Source organism: Berghia stephanieae, chromosome 8 (assembly GCF_034508935.2).
Source record: "Berghia stephanieae isolate SIO BIC M18660-M18661 chromosome 8, UCSD_Bste_1.3, whole genome shotgun sequence".
Lineage (NCBI taxonomy): Eukaryota > Metazoa > Mollusca > Gastropoda > Nudibranchia > Aeolidiidae > Berghia > Berghia stephanieae.
In genome coordinates this window covers 39,858,884-39,877,028 of record NC_088367.1, presented here as the reverse complement: position 1 = coordinate 39,877,028, position 18,145 = coordinate 39,858,884, and the positions used below count along the sequence as shown (strand labels likewise).

At 35.0% G+C, this 18,145-nt stretch overlaps 1 protein-coding gene across 1 annotated transcript; it reads right to left on the bottom strand.

Moving 5' to 3' along the window:
* Window positions 1–1,132: 1,132 nt before the first annotated feature.
* LOC144978666 (CD151 antigen-like) lies at window positions 1,133–17,298 on the bottom strand. Its single transcript, XM_078925010.1, has 7 exons — window positions 17,162–17,298; window positions 12,784–12,876; window positions 11,311–11,502; window positions 10,218–10,292; window positions 5,205–5,303; window positions 3,962–4,114; window positions 1,133–2,948 (listed from the first exon to the last, which is right to left on the bottom strand). Exons 2-7 carry the CDS (start codon window positions 12,865–12,867, stop codon window positions 2,802–2,804), a joined length of 750 nt encoding a protein of 249 aa, XP_078781136.1. The 5' UTR covers window positions 12,868–12,876; window positions 17,162–17,298; the 3' UTR covers window positions 1,133–2,801.
* Window positions 17,299–18,145: the final 847 nt, after the last annotated feature.

Here is an 18,145-nt window from a genome sequence, read left to right as displayed (position 1 = left end):
AATGCCAAAAAGGACGACCGTATGTGTCTGAAGTGATTTCATCCAGTTGAAGCAAAATGTATCATGAATCTACGCAGACCAGTCAAAATATAAGGTAAACATTCTTCCCTATCAGGGATATTTAATTATTTCAACTATTCCACTGTAATCATTTTTCCTCCTTTCTTGTTACAAATTGTTGACTTTTTGCATTTATCATATTCTAATCAACATTCCCATATTACCATATTTCGGATCTCAAAGCGAGAAATCATACCGGTTGGCAAGCCTGTTATCTATTGGACGAGCTACAATATCAAAGGTGACTAGGAAAGGAACTGGTCACCCTACAAACAGTGTAATTCTCAAAACCTGTCTCCAACATAGAACTGACTCACTTCAATCAACTTCATTAACTTTTACTTTTTTCCAATCAAAACTGAATTTCTTCCTATTCATTTACAACTAGGCACAGCTCTACAGCTCTCTCCAGCCTCTGAAGAATTTTGAGGCTGATATTCACAAAGAGTATGATGACTAAGAAGAACTGACACAATACATGATTTTACAAAATGTCAGTTACAAAAATTTAAAAAAAAAAAAAAAAAAACCCTCGGTGTCAGCCTTTTTTGAAATATGTTGAGTAATGAACAAAACTTTACACCGTCTCTTTGTAGGTGATTTGTTGCTACTACCAACACTCGCTCGCCTTGCGACAATTGAATATGTTCAGGGATCCCAGGATGTCAATGATCGGAAAAAACGTTGGCATTGTAACCTTGGGTAAGGCACTTTTCACATATTACTATTACTCCATTCAATTCGGCAGTGATGGATATTGTAAGAGTGCAAGGACAAAAAGAGAGTGTAACACGCGATTTGTACTAAAAGAAATTGAAATTTGGTTCTGTGTGGCTTACTAGTGAAATAAATGAAGCATTATGATGCACATGGTAAATCCCTGGAAAATGATTTATAACTGTGCCTTTTTTTAAAAAAAACCTCATTCAAATTGTATGTTTTAAATTTGATTTTGATTTATTCTGGGGTTTTTTTTTTTTTGGGGGGGGGGGGGGGGGGGGTTAATATTTTAATTCTGGTCATACTTATTTTAGTCTCAAAATGATGAAATGTTATTACTAAAGAAAGAAAAGAAAATAAACCCTCGTTTATTTTGCAATGGTGCATTATATGGGTACTTAATCCCCTACCTCACATTTTCACATTTTTGACAAAATACATCAACAATTTTCGGTTGAAAAGAAAATCAATAATTAAAATCAAACACATGAATATTGCAGAATCAAAAATTTTTTTTCAATTTTTAAACAATTAAAAAATTAAAAAAAAACTCTACAAAATAAATAAGTTGCAGCCAGTTTCAAACTCCAAAATGGCACATACAGTCAAGTCATCCAAGCACAATGTCTACAATCCTAGTCAGCAGTAATTCTTTTTTTATAAATATAGAGATAATATTTTGAAATCCTCAATTTGTTTTTTATGCTCATTTGAAACACTAGAAATAATGACAATACAGACGTGTCAAAATGTTTTGATGGAAGGAAAACCTTTAGGATGATCGAATTGTAAAAAAATAATAAATGAAAAATGAAGATTCAGTTTGTATTACTTGGATGTGCACAGGGGTGAAAAATAATAGTTATTATATAAATGTTTATTAAAAATTCTTTTGATGAAGCTAATGATGAGTACAAAATGTAGTAGAAGATATTTTTTTTTTTTGAATGAACAAACAAAATTCTATGATTATATATTTAACAAATAAAAATCACAAGGCTGGGCCCGGCTGGGCTGTAGTTATAATATTTTTTTAAAGAGCCAGACTGAAATGAATTTTTCAATTGCCTTTCAAAACAATTGCAATTCATAAATTTTCAGTTCAGGAATTTACAAATACGTTTAGGTGTTTCTTTGCCTCACTAGCATGACTATAAAAAAAAAAAAAAAAGAAATAGCATATTAAAAATCTACGCATTGTTATCATTATAGAATCCTTTTTAAAATTGTGTAATTCAGATTACTGTCTCACTCGGTCAACATGAGTTTTGAGATTTCAATCCTCTTATGTTTCATACCTCCTTCATTAATAATAGATAGTGCCATTGTTATCGTAAAGGACAAACCCTCTGCTGTTACAGGCTTTTTACTGCCTGAAATCTTTTGACAAGTCATTAAATTTCAGATAATACATAACTTATCCTTTCCACTCACTACAAAAATAGCCGCAAGCGTTTGGTGGGTTTGATATTTAACAATGCATTACCGTAGACTGGGGTAAATTTACCTTAAGGGGTAACTTTGCGTCTGTAAATTTGGAGCATTTTGAATCATCTCAGCTTGGTTGTTGTTGTTATCCTGGTTAAATGACTGAAACTTTTATCAAAGGAAATAATGACCACAAAACTAAATATACTCTAATTGGTCCAAAATTCAAGAGGCAAAGTTTCCCCTAAAACCAAAGTTACCCACTGTAATTTATATGATTCTAAACCCAAAAATTAAAAAAAAAAGTCTCTAAAACCCCTTTGATGATGAGAGATAAAATAAAAGCAAAATTAACCTTTTGTAAGGGCTCCAACCTTATATCTTGTCATACCATTTTCACCGAAACAGCTGTAGCATGCAAGCAGCAATGCCATTCAAGTTTCCAAAGGAACCAGGTGCCTTGCTGTTACAATTAACTTGGTGATAACCGTTATTTCTACAGCATTTTAGAAAATTATGAGTTGAAAGAAACTAAGACTGGCCTCAAAGAAAGAATTATAGCTGTCTTTTGATGATGATATTCCAAGCCAACTTTAGACCAACCTCTCCTCTTTGACCTTCTTGGACAGACAGCAAGAGAAGCAGAAGCCAAACAGTTGGAGAATCGACAGGCCGATAGCCACTCCCCCTATCAAAATGAGATGCAGACGTACAAAATGTTCCAGCTCCTCAATACAACCCTGGGCAGGACAAGAGAGAGAAATTAAATTAAACAAAATTGTCACATGAACTAGTCAAAATTTACCTGAATAAAGAAAATGAAGTTCAAGTTTAATAATTGAAAATTCTATTAAAAAAAAAAAATCAATGTTAGCGTTATGTCCATCTAAAAATATATAGAAACCAAATAATGCTATCAAATAAACACATGACAATTTTTTTTTCTTTGTTTCTTTCTTCATAAAATAGTTCAACAAGGTCAGCATGGAGTCCAACTGGAAAAAAAAATGTTTGTGTAAAATCTGACTTGACATCAACGTCTCAATTCTTGTATGGATCAGTTGAGAAACTGTGTATGTCTTAGCTATAAATGAAAGAATGTTATTCCTTTATTATTGTAATAAATGTTAGAATAATTTATTCAAAGAGATGTTATGGATATTGGCCATGGCCTGAGATAAAATGTTGACCCTTGAACCTTGTCTTATTCAACTTTGTTGGAGAAAAAAAAAAATAGATGTTTATAATAACATTGGGGTTTGGGGCTTTTAAATATAGAAACATTCTTCATCATTTTTATTAAAAATAACTTGATATATTTGACTTTGTGTTTTGTGTTTTTTTTTAACTATATTAAGGATTTTTTTTTTTAATGTAGAAACATTCATCGATTTTTTTAAAAATAACTTAATATCTTTGACTTTTGTATTTAAAAAAAAAGATAGAAAAATAAAAAAATTCTAAATATAGAAACATTCTTCATCATTTTTTTTTAATAACTTGAAATATTTGACTTTCTGTGTTTTTAAAAAAAATAAATAAATAAAAAATAAAACTATATTAAGAATTTTTATTTTTTAAATGTAAAAACCTTCATTGATTTTTTAAAAAATAACTTGATATCTTTGACTTTTATATTTAAAAAAAAAAAAGATAGAAAAAAAAAAAAAAAAAAAAAAAACCCCACTTCATCACAGCCTCAAAATCTGTATGTGGGAGATGTGGCTCGAGTGCATGTAAACATGAAACTTACTCCAGTGTAGATGTTGGATGGATGACTGTGGAGACCACAGTCAATTTCAGGTGAAATACAACACGAGTCTGGGACAGCCTGTGACAGATTGGTCATCCTGGCCCACTTGGAGTTGGTCCAGTTCGTGTAGTGATTGGGACCACAACAAGAAAACTGTGACGAGAGAGGAAAAGAACAAAAAAAAAAAAAAAAAATATTATGAAAGCCGTAATCATTTTTAAAATCTTGAGCTTTAATACAGCACAATATCCACTAAATATATTCAAAGCGCTTTACATGGGATCCCCCTGGCCAACAGCAACACTTAACAAGTAGGACGAGACATGACGCCTGTTAGGCGAAATATTACAATTATTTTTGCCAACAGAGGCAGCGCTGTTAAAGACCAGGGACTCATTTTACACTGGAGTATGGTGAGAGAATGTGAGTAAAGAGCCTTTACCACGGACTCAACTATGCGCCGCTCAGAGCGGAACTCTAAAACCCTGGCGAGTGTCTTTACTGAAGACAGCCATTTGCCTCGTTACTGAGGACAGCCATTTTTCATTACTGAGGACCATTTGCCCCATTACTGAGGACAGCCATTTGCCTCGTTACTGAGGACAGCCATTTGCCCCATTACTGAGGACAGCCATTTGCCCCATTACTGAGGACAGCCATTTGCCTCGTTACTGAGGACAGCCACTTGCCTCGTTTCTAACGACAGCCATTTGCTTTGTTCTTTACTGAAGACAGCCATTTCCCTCTTTACTGAAGACATCCATTTGCCTCTTTACTGAAGACAGCCATTTGCCTCTTTACTGAAGACAGCCATTTGCCTCTTTACTGAAGACAGCTATTTGCTTATTTTACTGAAGACAGCCATTTGCCTCTTTACTGAAGACAGCCATTTGACTCTTTTACTGAAGACAGCCATTTGCCTCTTTACTGAAGACAGCCATTTGACTCTTTTACTGAAGACAGCCATTTGACTCTTTTACTGAAGACAGCCATTTGACTCTTTTACTGAAGACAGCCATTTGCCTCTTTAATGATGACAGCCAATTGCCTCATTACTGAGATCTTCATTTATGTGGAGACAATAACCTCTATTACAACTCCTTTTTTTTTTTCTTACAAATTTTAACTTTGTGCTTTAAGCATAGGTTGAACACAATTCAAGTATAATCATAATATTTACCTCACAGCGTATAAAAATATGAGAAATCATAGTGGTTGGGTAAGTCTTTTACAGTGCACTTACATCAGTTTGCATGTCATCAACTGCCCTGGTAACCGCTTTATCCACAAAATATTTCTCTGACATAGTCTGGTTCAAGTTACGAGTCAGCTCCTCGTGGATCTGGTGTTTCGTATTTTGAAATACAAATAAAATATCAATAAAGAGCAGAAAAAAAAATTTTAAGAAAAAAAAGAAAAGAGAAGAGGAGGGAAAAGATGAAAAAAAGATTATTTAAAAAGAAGACTAGAGGAGGAGGAGCAGGAGAGGATGAGGAGAGAGGAGGAGAAAGACAGAAGAAAAGAGACTTCTTGTAAAGGCGCCCAGCAGGTAAGACGGGTTTTGACAAGCTCCAACTTACTGCACTAATTTCCAGTTACTCTGCGGACTTCTTAATTAGTTTGATATGCCACTTCGCTGATTACCCACAATGCTTGAATGTATTATTATCAACATTTCAACAAAGAATAAAAAGTTTGCTTTGCACAGAACAGCTGATAAACTGAAAATCAAACAGAATCACCCTCATCTTTATGTTGTATAAAGAGGATGACAAGGATTTATCATCTGACAAAATTTCAATGGAAGTCACGAAGACAATAACAATGAGATAAAAAAAGAATTCTACAACTCCCCAGATCATCATTACAATGCAGAAAAAAAAAGATTAAAAAACAGGAGGAGAAGGAAGGAGGAAGTTGTAAATATAGAGATAATGATGATAAAGATGTGATAGTGATGATGATGATATGGTAGTGATTTTAGTAGTGGTGGTGGTGATGATGATGATAATGTTGATGTGTGGTGGTGGTGACAGTGACAATGATATTGCAGTGGTTTTGGAAGTGATAATGATGATGTGTTGGTGACAGCTCACTCAATCTGTCTTAGTCTTAGAATTTCTGTAAATCCAAAACTGGAAAATAGAGGGCCTGAAACAGGACCTAATTTCATTCTAACTGGAAACTGTTCTTTCACTTTAGTTCGACAGGTAAATTTTGCAGGACACTAGTTCATAACAGATGGCGAGTCACGGCCTGTGCCGAAAGGGCGACTGAGCAACTTTTCCTATTTTAACGATTTTTTTCTCAAGTTCAAAGTGGCGTAGTAAAGATGCTATTAGATGTTGCAATAAGATATTTTAGAGTCATAACTAGTGATTTACATACTTTTATTTGATATAATTTTAGTAGATCATTTGGGATTAGATTTTATAGGAAATAACCATAAAAATGGGTCCAAAATTTTAATTACTTCAAACGATATAATCAAACATTACATAGTTATCTGAGTTTATACAAATAAATGAGAAATACTGCAATAATCATCAATATTCACAGAGTAAAAATATATAATCAAAGTCGTTTTGTAATGAAGCATTGTTGAGATATCCGCTCACCTGTATAGCCATATCCTTTTTTGACAGCAATTTAAAAAATTCGTAATCACCGAATTGTAGGGGTTTGTTGATCAAATGATCAAAACGAACTGGTTTTAGTAATGGCAATTGACAATTCTTATGTAAAGATATGTTATATACATTCCTTTGACGTTTGTATAGATCTAAACTATAATAATAATAATAATAATAATAATAATAATAATAATAATAATAATAATAATGATAATGATCATTTTCATGAAAATATTATAGTGGCTATCACCTAAACGCCTGCTAATTTTGGTAAACGCAATAATTTCTCTTTAAAATATCGTTCTAAATGCCCGTTTTAAAAAAAAATTGGAATTCGCCTTTATATGTCCACTCTGACAGAAAGGGAATAAAAAAAAAAGAAAGAAAGAAAGAATAAAGAATTTTACTGAATCATTTGCGACCGAAGAATTGACTCATCACCTGTTTCCGAGAGTTTTATTTAACTTCCCAACGCCCCAAATTGCTATCAATTCATTCAATATAATTTACTCCTGCCCACTCCACGCTCTCCGGCAATTTCCTTCCATGTCCCTCAAACTGCTTTCTTTCCATGAGCGTCCAATCAGCTTTTTACAATTGCCCATTTCCAATTGGTTGCTGAAAAAGGACAATTCTAATTTCAATTATCCACCAGTCGGTCATCAGCAAAGTCAAGAAAGCTCCTCCTACTCAAATCACACATACCCACGAATATGATAGGCCTTGTGGACCAGTCACTGGTCTTTGATGTTACACAACCACCCGCCAGCTTTGATCACATCGCTTTTGATGATGTCACTCAATATCTATATTCTCTCAACCCCGTTGACTGTACCACAATCAACATAAAAGAATATTGCGATGAGGTGCGAATCGTGAAGATGAAATGACGCAGCTGTGTTAAAGTTATAGGTTCAAAGTTCAATTGTCAGAGAGAACTGATGAGAGATTAAACTGAGGTGGTAAAATGAAAATTGTTTCGTGGTAAAACATTGCATAAATTAGTTTTATGTACACTAACACACACACACACCAAAACACACACACACACACACACACACACACTCTCTCTCTCTCTCTCTCTCTCTCTCAAGTGCTGCGACAAAAAAAAGGACGCCTACAAGATAGCTAATACTTAAAATGGAAATTTGTTGAAAATGGTCTGCTTATTGATCAACCGAAGCATCGTTGATAACAGAAATGATCATTGTGAATCAGTTGAAACACGTGATATCGATGTAATACTAATACTAGTAATAATCATATAATATCAGTGTATTTATCTTACTCTTGATCACCACTGTAATAATAATAATAGTAAAAAATAAATAATATCCATTTTTTGACAATAAAAAATCGTGATAAATGCATTGAAAAAGATGGGAGGGGGAGGGGGGGGGGGAGGATTAATGATCAGCTAATCAAAGTGAACTGTTATTTTAAAATAAATTGACAATCATAGGTAAAAATAAGTTATAAGTATTCCTTTGAACTTTGTATAGACGTCTAGATCTTAACACATTTTATATATTAATACTTTTTATTAACATACGTAAAACCTCACGATTATTGTAAGGAACAGCTGATTGTTACATTTCACAGAAACAGCTTCTAATTAACCAACGTTCTGTTTTCTTTTTTTCACTGGTGGAACTTCACTTGCTAATTCTGGAGCAGTTTGCATGAAATGTTTTTTGACCACATATCTCATTTGAGCCCTTTCACAGCTTATTCGGCAGAGTCCATTTGCATTGAGACAATGCTTGTTTTCAGTATGACCATTCATCTGAGTAAAGAAAAAAAATCATTAGTTATTATTGATATTGATGATGATGATGATGATAATAATAATAATAATAATTGTAATTATAAGAGTTATAATAATATTATTGATTGTTAGTAATAATACGATAGTGATCGCCTAGATGCCTGCTAATAATAATAACGTAATAATTTTCCTTTAAAATATAGTTCTAAATGCCCGTTATTCAAAATGGAATCCGCCTATATACCCACTCTGAAATATTTTTAGCAAAAATAAGATAAAGAAGTTTACTGTAGCATTTGCGGCCAAAAAAAAAAGGATTTATCACCGGTCTGTGAGAGTCTTACTTGACACCCAGACAACGCCCCAAAATACTTTCAATTCATTTCAAATTTACTCCACCTCTCCAGCAATTTCATCCCATGACCTCCAAACTACTTTCTATCCATGAAGCGCCAATCAGATGTTTACAATTACCCATTTCCAATTGGCTGCTGAAAAAGGACAATTATAATTTCAATCGTCCACCAGTCGGTCATCGGCAAAGTCAAATAAGCCCCTCCCACTCAAATCACATATCCCCTCGAAACTTCGGCCTTGTAGCGAATTCCACCGGGCTTTTGATGTTACCCAATCATCCGCCACCTTTGATCACGTCATAATATATCTATCTACCCTCTTTTCCCACGCCCGTTGACTGTATCAACGGGCGATGTAGAAGAATATCGAGGGAAGGTGCGAATCGTGAAGATGGAATAGCAAATTGGTGTGAAAGTTATAGGTTTAAAGTTCAATTTTCACAGAGAAATCATGAGAACTTGAAAACAAGCAATAAAAATCGTTCCATGCTAAAAATGTGCGTACACAAGTTTTACACACACACAAACACACACACACACACGCTTCCCCCCCCCCCCCCCCACTCTCTCTCTCTCTCTCTCTCTCTCTCTCTGAGTGTGTGTGTGTACTACTACTACTACTACTACTACTACTACTACTACTACTACTACTACTACTATGATTACTAACTGCGCTATCATCATCATCATCATCATCATCATCATCATCGTCATCGTCATCATCATCATCATCATCATCATCATCATCATCACCACAAAACAACAACAACAATAACGTGATCATCACAATTGGATTCGTGTTCTTATGTCTCAGGAGTTTGCCTGAATACGGGACTATTTTGTTAGCCAACAAAGAATTAGACAAGATGTGTTTACACATTCATTGTGCAAAAAACCGGTCATTACAAATCATTGAAATAAATACCATATTAAAAGTAGATTATTACTCTTATATTTACTACCATGTGTTAGGGTAACAAAACTCAGATAACATCAATTTGAATTTTTTAAACAATTAAAAATATTTTTAGGTTAATTTTAAATAGAAAAATATACATTTTTCAAGAGAGAATAAAGTGTACTCACCATTTCTTGATATCAATGAAAATAATTGCGTCTTAAAGATGAAAATGTGGCCGTTATATCCATATAAAATAGAAAAATATGGAAGAAGTGTATGGTCAGCAATTGCAGTGTAAAAATGTCGATTTAACGAAATCTGTCCTATAGCCTGACTGACAATGAAATCCAAGCGGTGCATTCTACCTGCAGGGATAAATATAGGCCAGTTTTCACGTTCTGGACATCTGTTATGACGTAACCACACGACGGTCTCCCCGTCATCGACGGTGGGTCGTTCCCATTGGGGGTAAGGCGGTAGTAAACTAAAGTGAAAGATTTCTAGTGTAATAAACGGCTGTGTCGGGAATGGTTTTCTGTGGTGTAATAAAAATGAGTTGCACACACAATGTGACTTGTACAAAAAGACTTCTACTTACAGCACTCTCGTAGAAATAAGCCAAAGCCCCAACACACGTCTCTAGAAGGAAAATGGCCATCAAGATAAAGGCATACTGAGAAGGAAAATACAAAGACAAAAGCAAAGTTTACATTACATATGGGGCATTTGAGCTTTACTCCAGCCTGACATAAGAAAGAAAAAAATGTGTTAAATTAACATAACACAACATAATTATAAACAACATAATTATTATAAACATACAAAATGGTGCGGCTATGTAGTCTAGTGGTATAACACCTGCCTTTGGATCAGAAGGTCCTAGGCTAGAGTCCCACTCTGAGTGGTGCATAGTTGAATCCTAGGAAAGGCTCTTTACTCATATTCTCCTACGGTACTGTGTTAACAGCATTGTCTCTGTTCGAAAAAAAAATTGTAATATTATCTAACAGGCATCATGTCTTAACCTACATGTTAAGTGTTGCAGTTAGCAATGGATCCCTTGTAAAGTGTTTAGAGTATGTTCTTTCTGTTTACCAAATGTTAGTGAACAGCAAATAAAGAATGGTGACAATGGTGAAATATAAGGAGAACTTTATTATGTCACATAATAGGATAGATGCATCGTTCAACACTGAATGAATTACACACACATTCGTTCACTGTAAACAAAGATGTCTCATTGTTATTTATATTTTTATATTGGGAAAGCAAGGCCAAATGACTAAGCTTGCAGTTAATGCAATGTATGTGTAATAAGACATATCACACAACAATTTCAACCACTTGCTAGCCACCTGTGATTCAATACTTTAATAATAATAATAATAATAATAATAATAATAATAATAATAATAATAATAATAATAATAATAATAATAATAATGTAAATCATTTATACCATGCCTGTTCCATACAAAACAGCTCTAGGCCCGTTTTCGATACAAATATCAATGCTACAATAACAAGCCATACACAAAACACAAGATGTTTTTATCAAGAAAATAAACTTTATATAAAGAAAAATGGTGTAAATCTATCAAATATTTTCTAATAAAATAAATCTTAACATTTGTCTTAAACGAAATAATTTAAGAACATTGAGATACAGCTAATATCGACGCCATACTCACAAATAAGAGACAGCATCGAACTTCCCTGAGGGTCCCCAGACAACCAATGCCTCCTGTGAGGACAATAAGACCCCCAATGCCTAGGAAGAGGTAAGTTGTGATGGGAAACAGAGGGGAGTCCATCAAGCTGATGTATCTGTGTCTGAGCAGCAAACTGCCCATTCCTATTAGTAAGAAGGCTACACCACTCAGCTGTAAAAGTAAATGTCAGTTAATTTTTTTAAAACGTTAATGTATTACCATTGATATATGCATGACACATACAATTTAAATTTATAATTATAATGTTGTTACATGGTGATAAAAATTAAATTGAGCTTTGAATTTTGCGCTTTATAAAATTGAGCTTTATATAGCGCAATATCCACTAAAATGTGCTCAAAGCGCTTTACATATAATATAAATTTTGAGCGGCTATCCATAGATTCACCAGCAGACCACATAGAATCCAATAAACAGTACAAGTTGCCTCTTAGGAATCCAGCATTCCTACGATATGCAATATCCATCACAACAAAGCCAGGTCTTCATTCACACCTGAGTTGAGTAGGGTAATGAGTGTGAATTTGTCTTACCCAGTGACATACCATGTTCAACATGGCTTCATTTTGTTACCCGACCCATCAATGCCAAGATCAGTGCTCCATTATTCTATCTCCTGATGATAACATGGAACATGATCTTTGTCTTGTGATAAGATCTGGAAGTACCTGGTTCAGAGTTGCCAACAACTCGAAGGTGAAGTTCTCGAAAACCTTCCCTCATCAAAGTGAAAAAAGTTGGGGGGGGGGGGGGGGGTTAGCTGGGGAACCATATAAACACCGAAAGGCAGAAACAAAATTAGAAATTTAGTTCAAACCAGCGGTCTTTTTAAAGACCATTTTTACATTAAAAATGGGAAAATCCTGGGTGGTGGAAAGAATAGGAGTTGGCATCTCTATTGACCTACAGCCTACTCTCTGTATCATTGTTACAACCAGTGCGTGAATTAATATCCAAATAGTAGCAGTAATGAATCTTTGGAATTAATTAAAATAAAATACAATTCCCTTTATTCAACCCCCAAGGGGAAATTTGTCTTAAAAGGGTTTATTCCAAGGGAAGACTGGAATAACCCAGGCGTCAGCCGCAGTGCAGCGCTGCAAAGTGAACTAAGACGAGGTGACTTGCTCAAGGCCACATAACAAGGCGGTAGTCTAACTTGGTACCTTTTGGGCAAGAAGCAATGACGGTACCATTGAGTCACGCTGCCCCTAAATATTGTGTAAATACAAAAGACTGCACAGATTATTGTTTAGAAACTCAGAAGGAAGAAATTCGTTTTTATTGTTGTTTAACCAGGGCATAAAAGAAGTGACTTCGCTTGAAAAGCAGAATAAGTTTAAAAGTATGGTCTAGCTTGACACACGGTACACTTAATTCCTGGAGGCCATGCTTATAGATGGAGAGAGTACTATATCCACTAATATTTACCCAAAAGAAAGTGTTGAAGACAATCATGATGGATTTCAAGAACATCCGACTACAGCAGCCATCATCTTCCCTTCTGTTCTTCATCCTGAAAAACTAATACAAAACAAAAAGTTTTGCTAAATGATTATATCTGTTAGAGATTTGAACTTGAAACAATCAAAACAGAACAACCAAACAAAAATCAATGATAATTTGCTTATGCTCTGATCTCCTATATTGGGTGGAAAACAATATTTTAGAATACAAGACTATAAAATACTGTTATGCCTTATCAATCAAAAATGAAATGACATTTCAAAACAGTTCAACTCTTTCTGAAATCGGTATGCGGTAGTCCATGTGAAACTTTTAAAAACATTCCTATTCAGACAGGCTTTTTGAGTAGTAATAGTTATAGTATTTGCCTATTGTCTATGTATACAATGTATGTTTAGTAACTTAGAGCATTTTGTGGATTCTGCACGCTATATATTAATTATATTACATTGCAAAACATCAATTATCAGTCGATGAACATTTTTGCGCTCAAGTACCAGAAGTACATAATAATATGAAAATTTAGTTTGCTGGTATTGTCCTAAAAATAGGTCACAAAATATTTTAAAGTGGTATCACTACTAGACAATTCAATTAAATTTGTCTGTGCCAGATTCATCAAGATGAAGGTGGTCCTGAAAATAATCATACCTCTTCATCTCACTCTTCTTAAGTCCCATATCAATTGTAAGTCTACTTAACTACTTATCAAGAGACTGCTCTGTGAAAGGGTTTTATGGTCACAAATTTTGATATTTACCTAAGCATTAAAATAAAAATGTGAGTGATGAAATTTTATAACTTTTGAACTGTTTTTCCTATATCCTAATCCATCACAGATACCTAAATTTTCAGGCAATAACGGTATTTATCAATACTTTATGATTCAATGAGAAAAAAAGCATTTTTTTATCCCATATTAATTCTTAAGGTAATTTTGGGTTGATCACCAGCAAAGATCCTACATAATACAATGCAGCACAGAAATCCCGAACAAGTTGGGACCGGGCCTGTTTGTTCAAGATTTCCGTGTAGGGTATTTTCATTTTACAAAGAATATGAAGAAAAAATGTTAGGGGGGCGGGTAACGGGAGTTGATTCGGTGAGGTCCAATTATGATGGGGTGTAGCTTTAAGTGCCTCTTGTTTCATTCAACAACAGGTAGAATGATGCTCCCCTTTACGTGTGGTAGATTAAGAAGACAAAGCCAGCACGTCCCATTGTGGATTTCACATTCAGTATGCGACGTCTTTAACCTACGAAGCCAGTACCTCCTCCCTACCAATCGTTACTTAACACTCACACGCCCCTATACTCACCTCATCTTCCATACACCAATAAACACTTCGTTCATTATAATACAATTACAGTCTCATCATGTCATCATTGCCTTGCTGGTACTGGATTAGAATGAGGCGTCACGTGCATCAGACACTGATCAAACATGTTTCGCACACACCCCTACACACACACACACTCATACTCCAGACACGCATGCTTAACACATTAACTATAATACATTTAAGGCCAAATATCATAGAGAGTGATGGCAGTTTTTGTTTCCGTTCAATTCAAACATAGGGCAAAAGAATTTTATCAACAAATGCGAGAATTAAGGACTATTTTGTTCGAGATTTCCGTATTAGCCTCCAATAGCATTCAAATTTGAGTTGCCAGTACAATGAAAGTAGAGAGATTAAAACGGGAAATTTACATGTGTGATCGAGAATTACTTGTTCGAGATTCTCATGATGCACTGTAATACTGGAATCTTAGAAATGTCATTAACAAAAATAGTTATTCACAAGTAAATGTATCCAATAGACAATCGCATCACCATTATTTAGTTACACTTTTAAACTTTCAAAAAAACTGGCACACTCTTGTATATAGAAGGCTAGGTACTCAGACTGGTATGAGATAGAATACCTGGCTGAATGGCCTTAGACAGAGCAAATCACTTTGCCCTAACTCACGCTAAGACTAAGACTAAGAGACTCATCCATCACAAGGTCAGTGCTGACTGGAACCAGCAAGGCCAGCGGCAGAGAACGCCCACCAACAATGCAGCAAAGAGTGCCAAATGTGGAAATAAAAAGTGTCAAAATGTTGAGAGGCTAAGGTGGTAGCCAGAGACTGTCTCAGACTCAGACTCAGATGGAGATCCATGGTGGACACTCGAAACTATGGAGCTAAAAGGAATAAGTCAAGTCAAGTAATCAAGTAACTCACTTTGCTGTGTTGCACTGCAGCTGATCGGTCACGATGACCAAATGATAAAATTCCATTGTAAAGAGAAAAAAAAGGCAGAAGGGTAGGAGAGGTTGTTGGTATTGGTAGATCCTGGTAACACTTTACAAACTATAACAAACCGCTGTGATTATCCCCAGACACCTGTCTGGGGATAACCAAAATTCGTTATCCCCAGACATATATTTGAAACTCCGCTCCTTTAAACAATCATCCACATTCCAGAATATGGAATGTTTCCAAATGCACATAGAAATAAGGAAAGTTAATAAATATCTATAAAAACATAAAATTAACCAACATTAAATGAGTTGTTACTACATATACACAATATGCGACGACTTCGAAGTGGGTGTCATGGCCGAATGGCTTAGTCGTCTGCCCTGGAAGTTTTACCAGAATCGACGTTGTGGTTCCGCCACTTTTTTTTTAAATTTTTTTTGTGCGAGTCTATTCTTTTCCCCGTTTTGTTTGGCCTTTTGTTCCGTTTCTGAGCATGAATTTCTAAAAATTGTTTTTATTTAAAAAAAATTATTGTTTGTTTTTTTTCACCTCTATCTGACCATTTGGTCACTCTCTGAATATTTCTGTTTGTATGCTTTTTAATTATTTATTCTTTTTAGACACTCTCTTGGTTCCTTTCTAGTTCCTAGGAAATTGTCATATTTGTCCCCTCTCCGATCTCAAAAAGTGACTAAAAAGGATAAATAATTAAAAAGCAAACAAACAGAAATATTCATAGAGCGACCAAATGGTCAGATAGAGGAGACAAAAACAAACAATATGTTTTTTTTAAATAAAAACAATTTTAAGAAATTCATGCTCAGGAACGGAACAAGAGGTCTAACAAAAAGGAGAAAAGAATAGACTCGCACAAAAAAAAAAAAGGTGGAGGGGGGGGGGGGGGGGGGGATGAATGGGACATTTATCCCGTGCAACGTTCTGTAAAAAGAAGACAGAATTTTAAAAAAAAAAAAAAAAGTGGCGGAACCAGGATTCGAACCCACAACGTCGATTCTGGTAAAACTTCCAGGGCAGACGACTAAACCATTCGGCCATGACACCCACTTCGAAGTCGACGCATATTGTTATGTTCTAACAACTGATTTAATGTTGGTTAATTTTATGTTTTTATAGATATTTTATTAACTTTCCTTATTTCTATGTGCATTCGGAAACATTCCATATTCTGGAATGTGGATAATTGTTTTAAAAGGAGCGGAGTTGCAAATATGTGTCTGGGGATAACGAAATTTGGTTATCCCCAGACAGGTGTCTGGGGATAATGAAAGCCCGGCCTTTTCGTTATCCGATAACCAATTTTCGTTATCCCCAGACAGGTGTCTGGGGATAATGACAGCCGTAACAAACACAGCTCACAGTCACAATACTAATGAAACTAATGATAAAAACAGTAGCACATAAGACAAAAGATCTAAGTCTAAGTGACCAGGTCTAATGTTGACCCTGACACTGACATTAAAATTCAGGTTTTATACTGAGGTATCTAGTCTGGTTGAATTTGAATCCCCAGCACGATCTTAGTCTGGGTCTGAGTCTGAGTTGTAGCTGTAGTATTAGTCTAGCCTTAGTCCCTACTAGATTTAGATATCCATTGTTGGAAGATGTATCTAGAACACACACCGTCGTGAGCGATCTATGTTAAACAAACCGGGATTTTCTCTGGTTTGATTAGCCTTCATTATCAGTGTTCAGCAATACTGTGGAGATTGCATCCTGAAGTTGGAAGTTTTGAATCCAACTTCCTTGCCTGCCTAGACTCCGACTCGTGAGTCTCTGAGAAAACATCTGAATATTTCTGAACAGATCTGCATTATCTGTTAAGATTCATCTTGAATATTTCTTCTAAGCTCTGTTAAATAACAATTAGATTGGATTTCCTTATTATCAGTCCTGTTATCAGTACTTCGACTTCGGTCTTGTCTTGTTCACAGATTCACATCACTCTCCTCTCCTCTGCCTCACTACGCCTACTCAACTCCCACTCCCAGTAGTCCCAAGCTTGGCTTTCTGTGCTGCGAGTATACTGAACCTTAACAAATATTATCAATGAAAGAAATTAATTACATACCTGACAAAAGTGGTGTCTGCTAAACCTAAAACCAGACTAATAATCAAGATAAAATGCCTGGATTAGAAAGTATAAGATAACAAAGGGGAAAGAATCTACGGTCTTCACTCGGTGATCGTAACCTCAGATGATTGCCAGCATGTCATAAAATTATAGATCCATAATAATACAAAAGTAACCAAAGTGTAATGTTAAGATCACGTTAGGATTTTATATCATTTTCTCAAACAAAGCATTCAAGTATGCTACTGATAGACATTTCTATGATGATCAGCCAATATGCGATGAAAAATCATTTTTGAAATTGGTTAAATATAATTAAGTGTCGTTTATTAGAAGATAGAATATAAATGTTTAAAATAGCAACAAATTGTTCAAAATGGTATTCAAATGTTCCTAATGAGTTTTCCAGGGATTACTCCAGGGTTGCCAGATTATTTTTCAACAAAATGCCAGTGGAAGACTCAAAAAATGCCAAAACACTCCAAAAAATGCCAAAGTCTGTTGACTCCCATCCCCACTAAGAAAACTACTCACTTTTGATAGACAATTTACTATCATATCCTGGTGGCTTGCGTGTTTTCTTTTCTTTTCTTTTTTTTTTTTTTTTGAATTATACTAAATTTCCTGTTGGGGTAATTTTTTACCTACTGACTACTAAGTGGAGTGCTAAACCACTACACCACGGTTGAGAAAAGGTGTCATTTGAAGTATAATATACAAGAAAAGAAAATGCCAAATGAAAATGCCAAATGCCAAATGATTTTTCTAATGCCAAACGGTTTTCAAAAATGCCAGATTTTTGGAATCTGGCATTTAAAATGCCAAACTGGCAACCCTGGATTACTCACTGCGCTGAAAACATATAAAATCAGGGGAGGCAACAAAAGGAAAGGAAATAAAAAAGGGCCAATTCTGGGATTGGCGAAGATCGCTTGAGGAATAGGATTTAAAACTTTATGATGCAATCTCTCGTCCATACAA

What these genes read in the sequence shown, in the direction of transcription:
- LOC144978666 (XM_078925010.1), bottom strand. Translation starts at nt 12,867, where the DNA reads ATGAAGAACAGAAGGGAAGATGATGGCTGCTGTAGTCGGATGTTCTTG. An exon ending in TTCGATGCTGTCTCTTATTT is followed by an intron (nt 10,293 to 11,310) that starts GTGAGTATGGCG and finishes TTTCCTTCTCAG; the next exon opens with TATGCCTTTATCTTGATGGC. An exon ending in TTGATGACATGCAAACTGAT is followed by an intron (nt 4,115 to 5,204) that starts GTAAGTGCACTG and finishes CTCTCGTCACAG; the next exon opens with TTTTCTTGTTGTGGTCCCAA.